At 34.1% G+C, this 19,431-nt stretch overlaps 3 protein-coding genes across 5 annotated transcripts; 2 read left to right on the top strand and 1 right to left on the bottom strand.

Moving 5' to 3' along the window:
- Nucleotides 1-3,083: 3,083 nt before the first annotated feature.
- Nucleotides 3,084-5,527, top strand: LOC102595190 (scarecrow-like protein 30). Of its 2 annotated transcripts, XM_006344662.2 has the most exons (2): nucleotides 3,085-3,292; nucleotides 3,470-5,527. In XM_006344662.2, the coding sequence occupies exon 2, from the start codon at nucleotides 3,486-3,488 to the stop codon at nucleotides 5,424-5,426; it is 1,941 nt and encodes a 646-aa protein (XP_006344724.1). In that variant the 5' UTR covers nucleotides 3,085-3,292; nucleotides 3,470-3,485; the 3' UTR covers nucleotides 5,427-5,527. The 2 variants fall into 2 exon arrangements, with proteins under 2 accessions (XP_006344723.1, XP_006344724.1); XM_006344661.2 differs by having other exon boundaries at nucleotides 3,084-5,527.
- A 2,633-nt stretch (nucleotides 5,528-8,160) lies between these two features.
- LOC102578743 (F-box protein At5g03970-like) lies at nucleotides 8,161-9,303 on the top strand. Its single transcript, XM_006344783.1, has one exon. It carries the CDS (start codon nucleotides 8,161-8,163, stop codon nucleotides 9,301-9,303), a length of 1,143 nt encoding a protein of 380 aa, XP_006344845.1.
- Nucleotides 9,304-9,468: 165 nt separating this feature from the next.
- On the bottom strand, nucleotides 9,469-17,782 carry LOC102594645 (protein misato homolog 1). Of its 2 annotated transcripts, none has more exons than XM_006344659.2 (9): nucleotides 17,603-17,782; nucleotides 16,574-16,675; nucleotides 16,433-16,478; nucleotides 15,336-15,411; nucleotides 13,370-13,736; nucleotides 12,326-12,575; nucleotides 11,273-11,515; nucleotides 11,066-11,185; nucleotides 9,469-10,153 (listed from the first exon to the last, which is right to left on the bottom strand). In XM_006344659.2, exons 1-9 carry the CDS (start codon nucleotides 17,672-17,674, stop codon nucleotides 9,708-9,710), a joined length of 1,722 nt encoding a protein of 573 aa, XP_006344721.1. In that variant the 5' UTR covers nucleotides 17,675-17,782; the 3' UTR covers nucleotides 9,469-9,707. The 2 variants fall into 2 exon arrangements, with proteins under 2 accessions (XP_006344721.1, XP_006344722.1); XM_006344660.2 differs by having other exon boundaries at nucleotides 11,066-11,182.
- Nucleotides 17,783-19,431: the final 1,649 nt, after the last annotated feature.

Here is a 19,431-nt window from a genome sequence, read left to right as displayed (position 1 = left end):
CTTTAAGTATTTGATATATATAATATCCATTGTTTTATTTCAAAAAGATACCAATTACATATGAATTATAGATTGACTATTGTAATCGCAGGATACTAGTTATATATAGACTGCATTCCAAATGAATACACCATTTTAAAGATAAATTACACATTGACTATAATAATTCTCGGGATAACAGTTATATACAAAATGCATACAAATTGGATTCAACATTTAGAGTTTATGATTTTACAATGTCTTATTAACTAGAAAGAAATCATACTACTAATTTAGAGTTCATGAACTAACTCTGACTTATAATTGGTATCCAAAATGTACACCTTTGGCATCCAAATTCATATTCTAACACAAAAAAAAAATAAAAAAAAATGAAGTTGGTATCCAACAGGTATAAATACCTTGTATAAACGATTATGCCAATGTAAAATAGTGATAATTGTATTTTGTAACAACCTCAATTACATTTTTGTTTTACATTTTTTTCATCCTGGACAATTTACAACCTAATTGTAAATTATATTGTCTTAACAAGCGTGGATTAAGTATTTTTAAAGATGTATGAAGTTGTATACAATCTGTATAAATACTGGAATAAACGAATCTTACAATTTAAAACAGAGATCATTAAATGTTGCACCAACATCAATTACATCTGGTTTTATTTTGTTTTTTTGAAAATGGATAAAATAAGACTTTTAAATTAATTTTAACAGATTAGAGTGAATTAAGGAAAACAAATATTCCTAATTAGTTTGAATCTCCTAAATTTATGCTAATTAATAATTATCATCAATCAATTCAAATTTAATTAATACATCTATTTCCATTTTTTCAGTTTTTTTCTTTATTATTTCTAATTCCGTTTTCTTTTTAAATTTTTGTTTATCTTTTTTTTTTTTAAGTTTTTTTCCAATTAATAAAAACATTTCTTTTTTTTTTTGTAAATTTGTTATAATCTGAAAGTCTAAATCTACTGCTATAGCTTGAAAGTCTAAATCTACTGCTATAACTTGAAAATAGTACTATAATATATGTCATATATGAAATTTACATTTTTTTGATAGATCTCTAATTTATCTTCTTAACTATGATCTTTCGAGGTTTGTTTTATTAACTTTCCTGTGACACTTTGATTATTTCAATCCTAACAAGTAACAACACAATCCTTAAAGCACATCACTACTCCCTACCCTATCCTCAACTTCCACCTCTCATAGTATTTACTAAGTTATATAATAGTAATTTTTTTCAAAATACTATCTTTTGCTTACATATTAAAAAATTAAATATTTTTTTCCGATACCAAACACACCCTTTATATATGTTCGAGTTCAACCAATTTCTTTTGATAAAATGTAAGAAGTGGCTTGGTCAGACTCAGTCAGTCCTAGTTAGTAAGTATGTTAATTGCTTGTAATTCCTACTCCGGAATTTTGTTTGCTTAATCATGTGTGTTTGGTAAAGTTTATGAAAAATATTATAAGAAGAAACATTGACGAGACAATGAATACTATTTCCTCGTTTAAGTGGCGGATTCTACTCTCTCCGTTCATATTAAATAAGTATCTTATTAAGAATATTTATCTCATATTACTTGATCACTTACTAAATCAAGATAGAATTAATTAAATTTCTTTTTTTATATTTTACTCCTACAATTAATATTAATATGAAACAAATCAAACTTTTTTTAAAAGACTAATTAAAAAATAAAAAGTATTTAATTTAATATGGGAGGAAGAAAATAAATATTGTCGCATTAAAGATAAAAATAAAAACATATATGAAATGAAATGATTAACTTGATGTGTAAGAAAAGTTATAAAAATGGAAAAAAAGAGAGATTCAAATTCTAGAATAGTCAAGTTAGGATAATTTAGTCAAAAGACTCAACTAGAAAAAGTGTGATATTTGGAGGTATTTTAATTTATATATGAGATAGATACAAAAGTGGAGGAAGTCATCAAAGTTTTGATTCTTCACCCCTGCTCGGATAATGTCAATTTGTTCCCTCGTCAGTTAACCCCACCACTCTTTCAAAACAATTCAATATAATATTATCTTTGTTTCTATTTAGGGAAATCACATACTCTCGAATTAATACCCATCGTCTGGTAGTCAGAAAAAAAAAGTTTTTTTTTTATATATTATATTGTGTATAACTTATACGATATTTAGTAGATATGTGAAAAATAAGTTATACATATATAAAATAATATGATGTTTGATTGATAATTTAGAAAATCGCATAAGTAATACATGTATAAGTTATGAGAGATTCTATATATTATTTTATACAAAATAAAACTTAAAAAATAAAATGACTAATACATGAATAACTAATTTCTATTTAAAATAATACATATATTTCCTCATAACTAATCTCACGTTATTATTACTTGCCAAACTCTAACCATCTAAAAGGCAACAGCGACCCCTTATTATTTTTGGGAGTTTTATTATCCGTCTGAGTTATTTATGTTGGTTTCAGGTTTATCATTAATGAAATTTTGGATAAATGGTTTTCAAATTTAGATTGGAGTAATTATTTTTAAAGAATAACTAAAAAGAAAAAGAAATAGGTTCACATGACAAAAAGTAAAAAAGGGATTCAGGTGCATCTTTTTAGTTTGATTTAGCTCAAATTTAAGAAAATAAAAAACTTTTCAATTTTGTGATTATAATATACTAAAATGTTCTTTAATCTTATGATCTTAAACATGACACGTGAGAAGTTGATGTTAAAAAGTTAGCAAAAAAAAAGCAAACTAAAAAAAAGAACAGATTATTCTTTTTTAAACTGAAAGTATTATATATGGAGTTCGAGAAGAGATCAAATTTATCCCTTCATTTTTGTAAGAAGTTGTTTTTATAACTCTCACCACGATCTTACGATTACATATAATAACTTTATCAGTTAACTCAAAATTTCCTTTTAAAATTTATATCTAAAACAAATTAATTGATGTGACTATAAATTTCCTGTATTTTTAATTCTAGAAAGTTGGCCTTTTATTTTTGGGAGGAAAAGAAAAGAAACCGATAACTTGCTAGGCTGCTTACCTTAGCCGGTCACGATTCACGAGTGGTTGGGTTCATCATCATCAACATCTACTTCCTGGAAGTTGCTATTTTTTCATTGAATATTCTAACCCTTCTTCTTTACCTATTATTATACACTTGTATATATTCCAAGAGAAACCATTTCTTAGCTTCCAACTTCAATACTACTTCTTCTTCTATTCTACTATTACTTACTACTTCAACAGCATTTTCTTCTATATATCAGGTACCATTCTCAGTTCCTATTTTTTGTTTCAGTTTCTTTTCTTTCTTTTTTGTTAGAATTTCTGTGATTCTTGATTTCTTCAATCAAACATCTCAGAATTTAGTAGCTCAAACCAATTTCCATGGAAGCCCTTTTTCAAGAACAGCTTTTTCCTTGTGCTGATTCTTTCATTTTTAGGCACCCTTCAATTCCAATGGATCCAAGAAAAGATGTTGTACAAAATGGTGTCAATAATCATCCTAGTTTTGTTCAAGATTACCTTTCAAATCATGTTGTTGGAGAGGGAGATTCTTCTTCTCCTAAAGAGGAAGGGGAAAGGGACTATTCTGATGCAATGTACAAATTCTTAAGTCAGATGCTTATGGAAGAAGATGATTTGGAGAATAAGCCATGTATGTTTCATGACTGCATGGCTCTCCAAGCTAAAGAGAAATACTTATCTGATGTACTTCATGGATCCGAAAACAACTATTCCCCACAATCTGTCATTATCAATCCACACGAATCCTCTAGTTTTCTCAGCAACTATTCACCTGATTCTATTGAGTCGCCTCAATGGGATCTTAATTTCGAATCCCCTGTTTCCGTGTCGACTTTATCTAATCATGACTCTTTCTTCACTTCCTTCGGAAATGGCCATTTTGAAGGAGGAGCTGTTAATGTGTTCCGAAGTGGCAGCAGCAGCAATTCACCCACTGGTTTGAGGGAAAAGAAAAATCGACATCGAGGAGATGTTGCTGCAGACCTTGCTGCAGACCAGCAGAGGAGTAACAAACAGATGGCTACATTTGTTCATGATGAATCTGAACCATTGGAAATGTATGACAACGTGTTGCTTTGTTTAAACAATCCATATGTGGAACATCATAGTGCTACTAGTGTCACTTCCTACTCGCCGCCAAATGAAGCCAAAAAAGCAAGCAAAGTTGGAAGGCCGAGAGGTGGTAGGAAGCATAGCAGCATTGTCAAGAAGGAAATGGTGGATTTGAGGGCTCTGTTGACTCAATGTGCTCAGGCCATGGCAAGCTATGATAGCAGAACAGCTAATGAGCTGCTGATGCGGATAAGAGAACACTCTACACCTCATGGCGATGGGACGGAGAGGTTGGCTCATTATCTTGCCAATGCCCTTGAAGCACGCCTGTCCGGCACAGGAACAGCTTTGTATACAGCGTACGCACCCAGTAGGATATCAGCTGCTAACATTTTGAAAGCTTACAAGGCATTTATCACAGCATGTCCATTCAAGTTGCTGTCAAACATGTTCGCAAACAAGTATATCAGAAAGGTCATTGCTGGAGCACCAAAGATCCACATAATTGATTTTGGGATTTTGTATGGTTTCCAATGGCCCTGTCTCATACAAGGTCTATCCATGAGGGCTGGGGGACCTCCAGAGCTTCGCATTACTGGAATTGATCTTCCCCAGTCAGGTTTCAAGCCAGCAGGGAGGGTTGAGGAGACAGGGCGTCGCCTGGAGAAGTACTGCAAGCGATTTAATGTCCCTTTCGTATTCAAAGCCATCGCGAAGAAGTGGGAAAGCATCACGCTTGAAGATCTTGAGATTCAAAGGGATGAAGTGTTGGTAGTTAACAGTTTGTATAGGCTAGGAAACATACCTGATGAGACAGTAGTACCAAACAGTCCAAGGGATGCTGTCCTGAATTTAATCAGGAGAATCCGTCCTGATTTGTTCATCCATGGTGCGTTGAACGGTACTTTCAACACTCCATTTTTCGTCACACGATTCAGGGAGGCGCTTTTTCACTTCTCCTCACTGTTCGATATGTTTGAGGCTACTATGCCCCACGAGGATGAGGACAGAAAGCTATTCGAGGAAGAGGTTTATGCAAGAGATGCTATGAACGTGATAGCTTGTGAAGGGACAGAGAGAGTCGAGAGACCTGAAACATACAAGCAATGGCAACTTAGATGCGTTAGAGCTGGATTCAAGCAGGTGCCACTTGACCAGGAGATTGTGAAGATAGTGAGGAATAAAGTGAGGTCGGAGTACCATAGGGACTTCTCAGTTGATGAAGATGGACACTGGATGCTGCAAGGATGGAAAGGACGCGTAATTTACGCTCTCTCTTGTTGGAAGCCTACTAAGCAGTCTGTAAAATTAGGAGTCTAGTTTATCAGGCCATTTCTTCTATGGCTGTATTTTCATATGCTAGTGGAGTTTGTAGCAGCAGCATTTTGGAATTTATTCTAATTTAGTTTCACTCTCTCAAATGCTTCAAAAATTTATTTCACTTGACGTGCAGAAGCATTACAGATTTGTGAGCTTCAAATGGCCGGAAGCCTTCTTTGAAGCATAAATTCAAATAGCTTACGTGCATTTGGATTTTGGATTAAACAAATTGGTATTTCACTATATACGGCACAGATCACTATCAAGCTAATGCTGTCGCCTTCACCACAACGGCATCAAGATAGTGAGTAATAATTATATATATGCCTATAAACATATAATCAATCCAGAACAAGTTTTTTATTCTACTATCACCTGTAAATCAACTGAATTCTTTTCTTCTGAGAAACAACATGATGGAATTACCAATTAAGGAGACGAAAAATTGAATTGTAAAGTGAATTACCAGCAATATGGCCTTCACTCCCATCAATTCGCAGGAAATCCTTTCTCCTGGACTCTGCAGCCTTTCTTCTGTTTGGAAACATCTGCATACGTGCAGTTGAGAAAGCATATTCTCCTTCCCTTCCAAAAAGAAAATCTAATTTAATTTGGCAGTAAATAAAAAAGATTGTCAATTTTGTGGTTCCAACTTCTAAATCCAAAGTATATCACATTAATCAAAATACTTTTAATTTTATGATGTTAAACATGAAAAATTGAAATTGAAGTTTGCTATTTTTATTAAACTGAAGGAATAATATGTTGTCAAATGTCTGACTTATTGCAAATGGGCCCTTTATGGGTGCATTGCCCAAATGATCCTCACTTGATAGAAACTATATAGTATAAAGGCCAAACACATAAACATATCCCTAAACTTGTTGGGGTTTTCCCCTCAGGTACCTCAATTACGTCATTTTCATATTGAATTCTTGAACCACCCATAATTTATTCCTTTTAAACACCGTGGCTATGTGGCACAAAATTTCCGCAAATATTTTTTGTTGATTGTGCGCGTGAGATCCACCTTTCCCGCGTGAAAATTGCAACCAATCAAACTTCAATCCATTTACACGTCAGCACCACATAATCATTTTCCAAACCCAAAAACCTAAAACCCCTTCATTTTCCCTCCAAAACACTTCTGACTTGAAGAAATCAATGAACAAGATAACTTCGACATTGGAACTTGATGATTAAGAATAAATCAATAAAGAAGAGATATATCCTGATGAGCAACTCCAACTTAATGATGAAGAGAAAGAAAAGAGGAGAAATAAGAGAAAAGGGGAGAAATTAGGGTTAAAAGAGGAAGAAGAGCGTTGGTGGGTGGTTCAGGGATCCGCATCAGCGCCTTCAAAACGTCTTCACGCGCTCAAGTGACGTGAGATCACATTTTGTGCCACATCAGCCCACAGTGTTTTAAAGAAACAAATTATGGATGGTTCAAGGATTCAATAGGAAAATGACGTAGTTGAGGTACCTGAGGGGAAAAACCCAACAAGTTTAGGGACCTGTTTATGAGTTCCGCCTAGTATAAAACTATATACTCTCTGATTCCTGAATGTGATGTTATTTGACATAAATTTATGATCTACTCTTTTTGTTCATTTTTAATTGTCATATTGCTGCGTTTTCCAAAAGTTAATTTAACTAATTCGTAAAGTTAAATTAAATTACGTTAATTTGATATTTTAAATAAAAAGTTTAGATACTCAAAAACTATACGAAAAGTACATAAATTACAATTTCTAGCATATCAATATGATGAATAAATAACTCGTAAAATATTAGTCAAAGTTCTTGTAGTTTGACTCTAAAAAAAGAAACTATAACAATTAAAAGTAGACGAAAAGAGTAAAATTTTTTTATTGATATTTGTGTGACTATAAAATTTTAGTACTAAATATAGAAATATTAAAACTGCGTAAAAAAAGAAGAAAGAGTGTGTTATGTGGGACATAGGAAGTAGTAAAACAATTTTCTTTTCTTTTTTAAACAGAAAAGTCACTTTTCTATAGCCATAATATCTGACTTGTATTGTTTGGACTCAAAACTTGTACTTGCATGATACGTGCAAATATATTTCGAATTCAATAAATCATTTTTTGTGATAGAATACTGAAGGCAAATGATAATATTTAGATTTTGAATTAGTCTCCACACAAAGACGTGCACTATATAAATGAACAGTTGGACAATGTTTGAATAATAATAGAAAAGAATGAAGCATAACTAGAATAAAGAAAAGAAAAAAAAAAGATGCATGATAGAATATTGAAAGGAATCTATTAATATTAAGGAGAGAAATGAAAAAGAAAAAAAAACTAAAAATTTGAATATTTCGCTGAAGTGGCGGGATCCACTTTATTTTTTTCTTATAAAATCCCGTTTCATAAGAACTCCCATACACCTACGCAAGTAACCGTCGACGAAAAACAGAGCATTTCGCGGCTTCAATCCCGAGAAAATATTTGATTTTGCTAACCATTTAAAATCTCATTTCATTCTAAGTGACTTTTCTTCCCATCTTCTGCTCTGAATTTTCTCTACATTATTCTATCAACTTTTAGGCTCATGAAAAGTTCGAATTCTATATGATTTTAGATCCAATGTAACAGTATAGTTTTTTTTTTTAACCCAAGATACCAACCTTTGCCCTTTGGTTGAGCACTTTGTTGTGAGCACGGTGTAGTAATAGCTCTGAAAAAAATAGTATAGTTGCAAAAGTATGAAACGTCGGCGCAAATTGTCTCACAAAGAAGGAGTGGTGGAGGTTTCTGATGATATCGTAATCAACATACTGCATCGTTTGCCTTCAAAATCTCTAGCAAGGTTTAAATGTGTATCCAAATGTTGGCGGAAGTACATTGCTGATTCATCTCTCAGTTATAGTTGTCGTTCTCGAAGATGGAGGCCACAACCCTATCTAATTGGTTTCTTTTATCAAGCTAGGGATACCTGTGAACGTTCGAAAATTCAGTTCTTCTTCTCTTCCGAGGAATCATCACTAGATATTGATAGTAGTTTTGATCAATCAGTCAGTTTTCTAGGCAGGAGCGCGTATATAGTTGCATCGTCTAATGGTTTTCTCCTTTGCAATAGGCAGAGGGTTTATTATGTTTATAATCCTGCTACGAGGCAGAGAATGGCTCTCCCTAAAACTCAAATCGGCATGAATGATCCAACTATTGGATTTATTTGTAAGGTAGATGACCCTAATAGAGATGTTATCTCCTTTACTATAGTTCGCTATTGGATTGTACAATCCAATGTGACAATTGAAAGTTTCTCTTCTGAGACCAATGCGTGGATTGTGGATAATTTAATTCTCAATGTACCTCTTAGACTGTATTTTTTCGTTTATATGAAATCACCATCAGCTGGTGTAGTCGACGGAGTATTCTTTTGGCTTGATCAAGGACCACAAATCACTGTTTATGATAGTGTCCATAAGAGTTTCTGGGCTTTGGGATTTCCTGAAGATATGGTGGCTACAGGCAATTATTTTCTCGGATTTTCAGGTGGGGATTTCTATTTTGCATTGTATATTAAGACAAATATTACTGTGTGGCAACTCAAGAGCAATATTCGTAGTCGAGATGCACTGTGGGTTAGGAAGTATGTCACGGATGTCGCGACTACAGTTCCTTTTGGACTTACTGGATTTCTACATACTGAGGTGCAGAACATGGACATTCATCCTGCTATTCCTCACATCTTTTATTTGGATGTAAAAGGTAAGGTTATTTCTTATGACATGGAAACAGATATTGCAGAACTTGTGCATGATTTCGGAGAATATGGGTGGAGAACTAAACACTTCAAATTATTTTCTTATGAGTGGCATCAATGGCCGCGCGGCATTCTGTAGATTGTCAAGTTTGTTGTTTCTTCTAATAACATTTGTTGAGTATCCTATTTGATGTATATAGTAACTTTTATGAATTTCCTTCTTTTCATTCTACTGTGCCATTTCATTATCTGGTTTTCATAAGACATGGAAGCTCGACGAATTACCAAGTTATAACTTTGCACGAATAAAAAGGATACGAGATTTTATACCTCTCTTGCTATGATGTAAGGTAGAAATAAATAGTCACATTAATTTCCAGAAAGAAAACAAAGGATCCTCTAACACATCTGCTAAAGCAAGTTAACGCCCAAAAAAAGGAAAGAAAAAATGGATCAAGATGACTGATTCAAATAGAGTGAACAGCTTATACCTGGAAGAACTATCCCATCAGCACTTAAAAATAAAATATGCTCCTTGTAAACTCAATCCGAATCAGAGGAATATTGATAGGGCTTCAGTGTCGTTACCATCTTTGACAGTACCTCTCCCATATCTTCCACTTCATCTTTTCCAAAACCCCAACTTTGGAGCAATGGTGCCCCAAGGGCTCCTCGCTCAATACCAAACCTACGAAGATTTCCAAGTTTTCTTTCCAAAAGAGGCAAAACAGCAGTGCTTGAACGTAATCTTGTTGCCATAGGAATGGAATGAACTTCAAGGGATCCCCTAGATGAAGAACCTGAAATTGGGGTTTCCAATAGCTCACCGTGTTGGCCAACCATATTGCCAAAGATCAAAGGGAAAGGCAAGGGTATAGGAAGAGGACAAGTAGAAGCAGATAGGTGTGAGAATTTGGGCCTTGTGACTGAATTATCATAAGCAGACTCAACTGCATCCTTAACTTCATTAATTGAGGCCCTTTGGTTTCCTGAAAATTACATGGAGAACTACAGTTAAACAGATCAAACATCGCTAGAAAAGCTATAAGCAAGAAGGTGATAACAGAAAAGGGTCACTAAAACAACACTGAAGAATCAAATATGCTTTGAAATGTGGGCATTCATCATTCATCTCACTCTCATGCGTTAAAGTTACAAACTCCCTTTAGGAACTATTATTCTGTATAGCGTATCGTATGTTGAAGTGCTTTGCTACCAAACATAATCCACTATTTAGGTTGGTTTTACCTTTAAGGTTTAGTACTCATCACACACTGGAACACCTCATTCCTAACTTTTCTTTGTTGTGTTCTGTCCATTTGTCTCTAGACTTGCAAATGAAAAGCTTAATTTTCTTCGTTTTTTTTTAATGATTGTGGTGTCCGGGCCAGCTTTCGCACACCTCGACTAATTCCATGGGATACCTTCCACCTCCCACCAGCAACAGGTGCCATGTAATTCTGTCCACCAACACTAGGATAGGTGGGAAGAATTACCTAGTGTTTTTGTCTCCGCTGGGAATTGAACCTGAGACCTCATGGTTCTCAACCACTTCATTGACCACTAGGCCACACCCTTGGGTGCATGAAAAGCTTAATTTTCATTGCAGGGATTTGGAAGTTGCATTTTAATCAGTAATTTTTCTGGCGATGTATCTTACCTGTTCAAACTAGGATAAGTTCATGAAATATTTGCATACTGTGCTATAGCTTGAGCTTCTCAAAGGTAAAACAGCTTAGAGATGAGGTAATATGACATATATTATGTAGATGGGATTCCAAAAGGAGATGGGGAAGCCAGTACGCAAATCATCAAACTATGTACCAATACAAAAATGGGATCAGAAAATTGAAAAGAAATGTTAAAAATATAAGAAATATGCTAAAGATCAAATCAAGTACCAGATGTAACTGCTCCGTGAATGTTCATAGTTTCCACTGCATGGAAATCTTCAACATCTTCTGATATGTCCGGAATCAAGGGCTGCAAGTTTCCGAGAAAGGAGTGCTGAGCCCGGTCTGCTGGGGTAAAAGAGTTTCCAACATCAGGAGTAGAAGTAATTGCACAGTGACTTCAGAAAAATAAAATGCTAGAGAAAAAAAGCATACCACTTAAAGAAGGTGCCGGCATGGCAACATCCAATATAGTTACCATGTTTTGCCTCATTTGGCCTGCTAGCATTTGTACTGTCCCATACATATCCAGAGCACCAGACGTAAAGAGAGATTCTGCAGATGGCCCTGATTGTTTCATCCTAAAAGGGAGAGTAAATGAGTGCATTGCAGACGCATACACTGCACTGGAGTGGTAAGGCTTTTCGTCTTTAATGCAGAGAAACTGGGAAGCTCTACCTAGATAATTACATATATGCAAGTATCAGCCACAGGAACTCATTCAGATAAGAGAAATATGAGAAGCATACAGAGTAAGAGGTCATAAAACAAGATTCAGTTACAGAAGTTGACCTGCACCAATACTAGAAAAGACAAAGGTACACAAACAAGACATAAGCTCATATACAGGTGAAGAACGAGTTTGCAAACTATACAACACCCATCAGTTTTAGGAACAAGTGAATGAACTGGCTAAAGAAAACCACATGATTACCAAACATTTTGCTGTTAAATATACAGGTTTAACACCCATGATTTCACTCAACAATTGTTGAATCCCCCTGGTTCCTTTAAAGTACATTGGATTCACATAGTTAACTGGAATTCAAATTTGTTGATTCTGTTTGATGCTGAAAATTGCTGAGGATATAGACAAAATGCACACAACTTTTTGCCTTCTGAGTGAGGAAAACCACAAGTTTGCACGCAGCAAATGAAAAAGTGTGAGGCACAAACCATGATATCTTAAAAATGCCCCTTACCTCAGGCTTGTAATTAGATATGTTCTCAAAATTTGGGGAGGACATCTATGAACTCACAGGTCAGCTACTCATACAGTATATGTGAACCCATTAAGTATCTATTTGTTATGGCCAGGAGTCCTTACTGATAAATAATCTCCTTTGGATGGACAAATATGCAGTACAAACTTACAACTCAATTTAGTTCAACAAAGAATAAAGAATCTAGTATGCCTGAGAGAACCATACGAAGGGAAATTGCATAGTTCTACTGAAAAAATCACATTATGAGAATAGTAGCTCTTACTTCCACTCAGGGAGGGCAAACCAACCGGGATAATCAATTTACATAGCTCAGACAACCTTGAAAATGAGACTGCATCGTGAAGATAATGGGAGATAGCTTGCTTGCGACCTTCGGAGTCCATGTGCAAGCTAGGATTACGTGCATTATATAGTAAAACTGGGACGTTTGGGTACTCATCTGCAATGCTCTCCAGGAACATTGCAGATACACCAGAAAACCCTCCAGCATCGTCCACAACGCATTGGATCCCCTGCAAAGAGATTCAATTAAAAAAAAATTAACAACTCTTGCCGACAGGAAAAGAACACAAGTGCAGGTGAACCGTGAAATCATTTTTGTTTAGGCATTTATACAGATATACATGTAAGGCAGTAAAGGAAAATAAAAACAGTTAGTCCAAAAAGAGCACAAGATTCAAGATCTCAGCAAGCAAGAGGAAGAATATAGAGTCGCATTGCTGATACTCAAACTGCTATAACAGAACTGTTGAAGACCAGATGAACTAATGAGGTTGTTAAGTCAGTAAACCAATCTGACAGCAGACAAGATATTATGGCAGTATTGTGACGCTGCCCCCAGGTCTTTGGTTCAACTGTAAGGATGCAACACATGAAATGTGGGTTTGTCGCACGTAAGGTTTCAAACCTCACCATGTACAAAAAGTCTGGAATCTAAGTTGGGAGAAGGCTAAAGGGGCGGACCATTCTCCCCAGAGTTTTGTACCTGCTGATACCCCACAAAGTGGGTATACAGGTGATTTCTATGATATCAAAAAATAAAAATACTGTGAAGGAAACAGGACTAAAGGGAACTGTAGTGATATACTCCGTGAGGACAAAGTTCATTCACCATCAAGAAGAAACTAACAAGACAAAGAAATGCTCTCAAACATGTACAGAAATAGTAATACTATCACACTGGAAGGAATCAGAATCATTGAACGGGACAAATTTCAGGTGGTTGATCTGCCTACAAACCTGAGGGGATTCGCAGCAATAAACTAACTAGACAATATAGTAGTCTAGAGGTTTCAATCATGAGTACCTGAATATGATCACATTCTTCAACAAAGAAACGAAGTCTGTCATCTATTTCTTCACCGTGTTGATGCCCACAAAATGCCTCCTTCCCGAGTCCATAATTATCGAACTCCTGAATATCTGCCCATAATCCACTTAATTCATACAAACTCTGTGGATGATAGTGTACTTTTGAAAAATCTGTCCAATATTGAACATCACTTTCCAAACATTCAACGATATCCTTATCTTGAATTTCTGCTGGAGAATTGTTGTTCACATTGTCCAAATCATTAGCTTTGCCCACGATCTCCTGTTCTTCCTCACTTAAGCTTTGCAAGAAGAGATTCCTCCTTAAAGGTTCAGATGCATGAGTTGTGACTCTGCCCTTCCTGCACATTTGTCTAGAGACCTTCATTCATATAGTTCCACTCAAACTTATGTAAATGATATTAGTAAAGCAAACTTTCCCCTCACACGTACACCCACCTCCTCTCTTGAAATATTCCTCCAACATCACAAGTAATGTACTGTAGGATATGCAAATGTCCTGCTGGTTCTTATTGATTATTTCATAAAGTGTTTTGATCAAGGAGGCCTCTTTTATACTGATTTTGCATCAAAAAGAATTGTCTTTTTCCTTTTTCAGCAACTCTTTAATTTCAATTTTCCACATGGCATGTTTAAGACCACAAGATTAAAGGACGTTTTGGTAAATTCTACATATCTTTAGTTTAAGATCACAAGAATCAAAAGTCTTATTTACTTTCTTAAAATTTGTGTCAAGTCAAAACCAGACAAACAAATTGAACGGAGGGAGTAATCAATAACATTCTGTAAAGCTCAAACTTGTCTGTTGAAACTGAAAGAGAAACAAACTGGAACAGAAGAGGGCCACCGAAAATCCCAGTGAGTTGTTCAATATAACTACAAAATCAATTTTCACTTGGTCTGCAGTGTGGGAGCATTATTATCAGCAAACAAGTTGCAGAAATGGCGATGAATGTTTGGTGCTTCCTGTGTAAGGAACATGGGAGGGAAGACGGATCATCCTGCTTCATTGCAGGATTGCAACAGAAATTGGAACACTGTACTCTTGTTGTTTAACATAGCACGGGTGATACTAAGGGCAACAAAAGAGGCAATCACAAATTGGAGATTAAAGAATGTTCCAGGAAAATGAGATGGATGTAAAGAGTCTAAAAAGAAACATATTTATTTTACTCCTACATTTCTTGCAAAGAGGTATTCTCTTTTCTATATACAGATAAAGTAATATATTTATCAATGTGGGGAAGCCCCGATATACAGTAAAGAGAAAATTCTCATATGTGTAGATAGCTGGAACTTGGAATTTACTTAATAGATGAATGTGACTGCTTGTAGAAAAGGGAATTTTGGCCTTCAGATGCAGAATCGGTCAGTGAAATGCTATGATTTATCACCAAACTGGACTAGTAAATACTTTTTAGACTTTGAAGGTTTGCCTAACATGATCAGTATCTTGAAAGTAATTACCAAATTAAACTTCTGTAATGATCAGGATCACTGAAGGCATAAGCCGATTCCATGAATTACACTTTTAAAAACCAGGAGTGATATATTTGAAGGTAGTAAACAAAAGCAGAAGGCTCATTTATCATGATTTATGGATATAAAACACAGGGATGCTGAAATAGTTAAATGGAATGACACTTTTATTGTTGTAACAACCATTTCCAAAGCTCTATCAGCAAGCAGAAAGAATGTGTGAATCAAAGGAGCACTTATTAAGGAAAGAGATGTAACAAAACAGCTGCAAGTCTAGACCCCTTCTTTGTGTTGCATTATTTTTCTATTGAACTATTTTCTTCTCCCTTCTTTCGATTTTTCTATGTTTAAGACAGGGAGGGCTGGGCGAGCGGGAGAACATGTCACTCCTTATTTACTTTGTGGCATATTATTAAACAGAGAGTAATGGATTAAACAACAAAAAGGTTTTAGAGTCTCACCATGTCATAACATCCATGTTTTTGGCTTGGATCTGATTGTACAACGATCCACGTGAACTCACAGATCCAAGGGACCCTGTCATGTTACAAATGTGCAAAAGACCATCCATCAGATCAACTAACTGAGTGGGGATCTATTTATTCTCTAGCATAATATGAAAATATATTATTTTCTTCTTTTGCTTGTCAGTTTCACGAATGGGTGACAGCAGAACAATCCATAACTTAGGTAAGAATGTGGTAGGGCCATGTATTTGTTCAAGTCATGACATGACATAATATGCATGTCTATTCATGGAGAACAAGTTCCTTTTGTCAACAGATGAGTAGTTGGAATGACACAAGTGAAGTAGATAAGCTTGAGGTTTAAGCCTATACAATTATAATTTGAATATTGTATACATGGGATAACAGAAAAAATCAAGCAGCGTATTTTCGGGCTTGACCAACTCTTCAATCATAAGTTGTTCATTTCAACAATTAAGAACATCAAAGCTACCTAAGGTGCAAGTCTGCGGCAAAAGTGTAAAAATAAGAAAACAGTTTGAGTTCACCGAACCTATAATGGGGGGGGAGGGGTTTAAAACAAGAAACAGAACAAAGTAGGAAGAGTCTGATAGGCAGTAAAATCCATGTGCAATATTTTGGGGCTGCAGATAAACCAATAACTCCAACATGCCTGATCCTTTATGGAAGTACGGTTCTAATTAAAGAGACACTTGGAACCTCAGCATCACAAATAGCTCCTCAATTGTTGTCATGTTTACTGTGAACATACCTATGAATATGATGAAGCTCTTGTTTCCCCTTTTATGTCTTATATAATATGTTTTTCAGAATCGAGTCATTTCCTAAATAATATACATATAAGATAACAGCTAAATATTCTACTGAAGATATGGAGGTGCAACTTCCTAAGAAATTTGTATACTGAGACAAGCTTGAGGCCCAACATATTCTGATTGCCAACTGGAACAAAAGCCAATACTAAGTAGATTAATATAATTCCAAGACAACAGTGTAAAATAAACCCCGAATCATGTGCTTAAGAAAAACAGATTTTTGTGGCAACTTAACATAAAAATTGGATAATATACCTTGAAAGTTTACTGAGACCATTCGAGGGGTGTATGTAAGGAGACCCTGCATGCCAAAAAGGTGAAAGAGTAACTCTAAGTATGTGATAGCTATATCACAAAGACAAAATCCACTATATAGTTTATGATCAGATAACTCACTTGCTGAGTTTCCCCAGTACGATACAAAACATCCATATCAAGGCTATGATTTTTGAATACTTGATCACTTTCAGGGCTTTCAGCCAATCCAAGTAATTCATCCTTCAAAGTTCAATATTGAGTAAGAAATATTAGTCAGTAAAATCAGTAGTATTTGACCAACCTGCAGCCTATTATCTTGAATTACAACCATTAGGAACATATTCAACTATTCCCAGTAGGAACTTATACAAGAAAAGAGAGTTGAGGGAAAACAAAGAAGAATTAAAAAATAAAAAATATCATCAACCTGAAAATAACAGAGAATCCACATTAACTCAAATCAGTGGATGGAGGTACAATCATAATCCTTATCCTTCTTTTAATGATCAAATGTGGTGCTTCACAAACTCCCCTGCCACCAGGTGTCTGACTTAATGATTTTGTTATTTAACTCATTTGGTTTCCAATATAATAGCACATAAGATGATTACCAAAGAGAAAAAAAAAAAAAAAAAAAACTATCATACAATTGCTTGGAAATTTTGTTCAGTTTGTTCTTTCTTTTTCGGTTCTATTAGATTGTGAATTAGTATATCCATTAACGTCCCACATTATTATTTCCGTAGTACCCCATAACTTACATGGAAGGAAAACGGTCACTTAAGCCAAAAGGGCCTCAACTAGGGGTGCAAAAATCAAGAATTGATCTGTTTCTTGAATGCAAGATAGGACTATCTTGAACTCAGCGTCTGTTCAAAACAAGAAAATGGGTATTCGATAAACCTACATATTTGATTAAATCATAACAGTTAAACACAGAAGCAATCTGTTTCTTTGCGCAGTGCCCCCATAGCTGTAGCTAGAATAAGATATTACATGGAAGGAAAGTACAAAAATCAAGAATTGATGTGCTTCTTGAATATCTTGAACTGAGCGACAAGAAAATGGGTATTCGATAAACCTACATATTTTTAATTAAACCATAACAAGTACTAAACAATAGTGATGTGTTTCTTGAATTAGAGGGTTAGCAGTAAAAGGGTTTACCTGGAAGTTCCAAAAGTGAGAGCCAATAAAGTTGGCGTAGTTCCCAATTTGAATAGTTACGATTTCCCTCATATTTGAATGAAACAATCAAAATCTTTAACAATGTCACTGACAGAAAAAGGATATAGCAAGAGAGGGAAAACGCTACCTTAATAGAATGTCTTACTTTTCTTTTTTTTGGAAGATTTAACTGGCGAGTACTATAAAACGAAAAATGGTCGAGAATAGCCCTAAGTCCTAATTTTTTTTATTTATAAGTGGCATTTGATTATCCTAATTATATGAATCAGTTATTCGATATTTATATTGGAGCTTGATTAATTTAAATTTGTGTGTAAGATTCTGAATAGGAAATTGTTTTATACCTGTGGCTCAAAACTGAAACCTCTATTCAAGGGAAAAGTAACTTCATCTGTTGCACTACAGTCTACACTTGAGACTTCTTCTTTTCTCTTACTCCCTCTGTTTCTATTTATATGTCACCATTTTAAATTTCACGTTCCTTAAAGAAATTAAGTAACTTTACTATTGTATTTTTATTTAGTGTTCTCTTAAAGTCAAGTTTTCAATAAATGAACATAAATTAATTTATTTTGATTAATTAAATTGACCAATGAACATGAATTAATCATTTAGTTTTCCTATGTTGGTTAAATTCATATTTTTAAGACTAATAACTCTCAAGGGTAAAATAGAAAATATAGTGTTGTTTATGTATTGGTTTTGTGAAATGACAAGTATTAAGAATAATTTATTTTTAATAAGGACGATATATAAATAGGAATAAAGAGAGTATTTACTTTCTTCATATGTCATTTGGAGATAATTCTATATTTAAAAAACCGACTTTTAATGTTTATATTTTTGTTTTATGCCATGGTGGAATATTTCATTGCGATAGAATGCAATAATATATATGTTCAGAAAATTTTATAAGTGAAGTATAATGTGCCGTAAGAGAATGCACATGTTTGTGATCAATAATCCTTTTAGTAAACAAATCATAACTTATTAATATATGATATTCTTAGAAAATGGTTTCTACAAGGCCATACTAATATTCTTTTTAACTAAATAAATGTGTCTTTATTCATAAGATTATAGAAAAAATATTGATAATAAGATAAATACTTTTTTTATATTGGATATTTTGAGAGGCAACAAAATAATATTTGAAGGTTGATAATTAAAGTATTTAAGTTGAATAATAATATCTTATATGTCTCCGACCAATTAAAATTTCAGAAAAGTAATTAGTTTTTTCCCCTTCTTGTATGAGCATTTAAAAACAAAAAAATTATAACTTGTTTACTCTTAATAAATTCAGATAGATAAATAGGATCTGTAAAGCATATTTTTTAAACCAAAATCTAAATGATGAGAAGGATTGGTAGGAGTCAGGTAAAGGGCTCATCATTTTGGCATATTGTGATTGCTTCACCTTTTATCTAACCATTGTCCTTGCTATTCTATTTTAATTTTTTATATTTTGATGCTCTTTAATCTAAATTTTGAATCGGTTATTATAGCTAACGAGAGCATCCACAAGACCATAACCTTATTTACTTGTATCTTTCTTTTATGTTTTTTCTCTTTTGGCAACGAGACATAAATTTTAATTAAGTTTTGTTATATGTCTCTTCAAAAATTATAATCTAAATTAATATATCAATGGCAATTTATTGTCTAAAACATATAAAGAAGAATCAAGATACTTTATAATATCTTCTCATGATTGTTAATTTTTTTTAAAAATCTTCTAATAATTGTTTTTTATGAATCAAGATATATTGTTATATTTTGATATAACTATTATAATAATGTAAAAA

The sequence above is a fragment of the Solanum tuberosum genome, unplaced genomic scaffold, assembly GCF_000226075.1.
Source record: "Solanum tuberosum cultivar DM 1-3 516 R44 unplaced genomic scaffold, SolTub_3.0 scf00060, whole genome shotgun sequence".
In the NCBI taxonomy this organism is placed as follows: Eukaryota; Viridiplantae; Streptophyta; class Magnoliopsida; order Solanales; family Solanaceae; genus Solanum; species Solanum tuberosum.
This window is presented reverse-complemented; position numbering and strand designations above follow the sequence as displayed.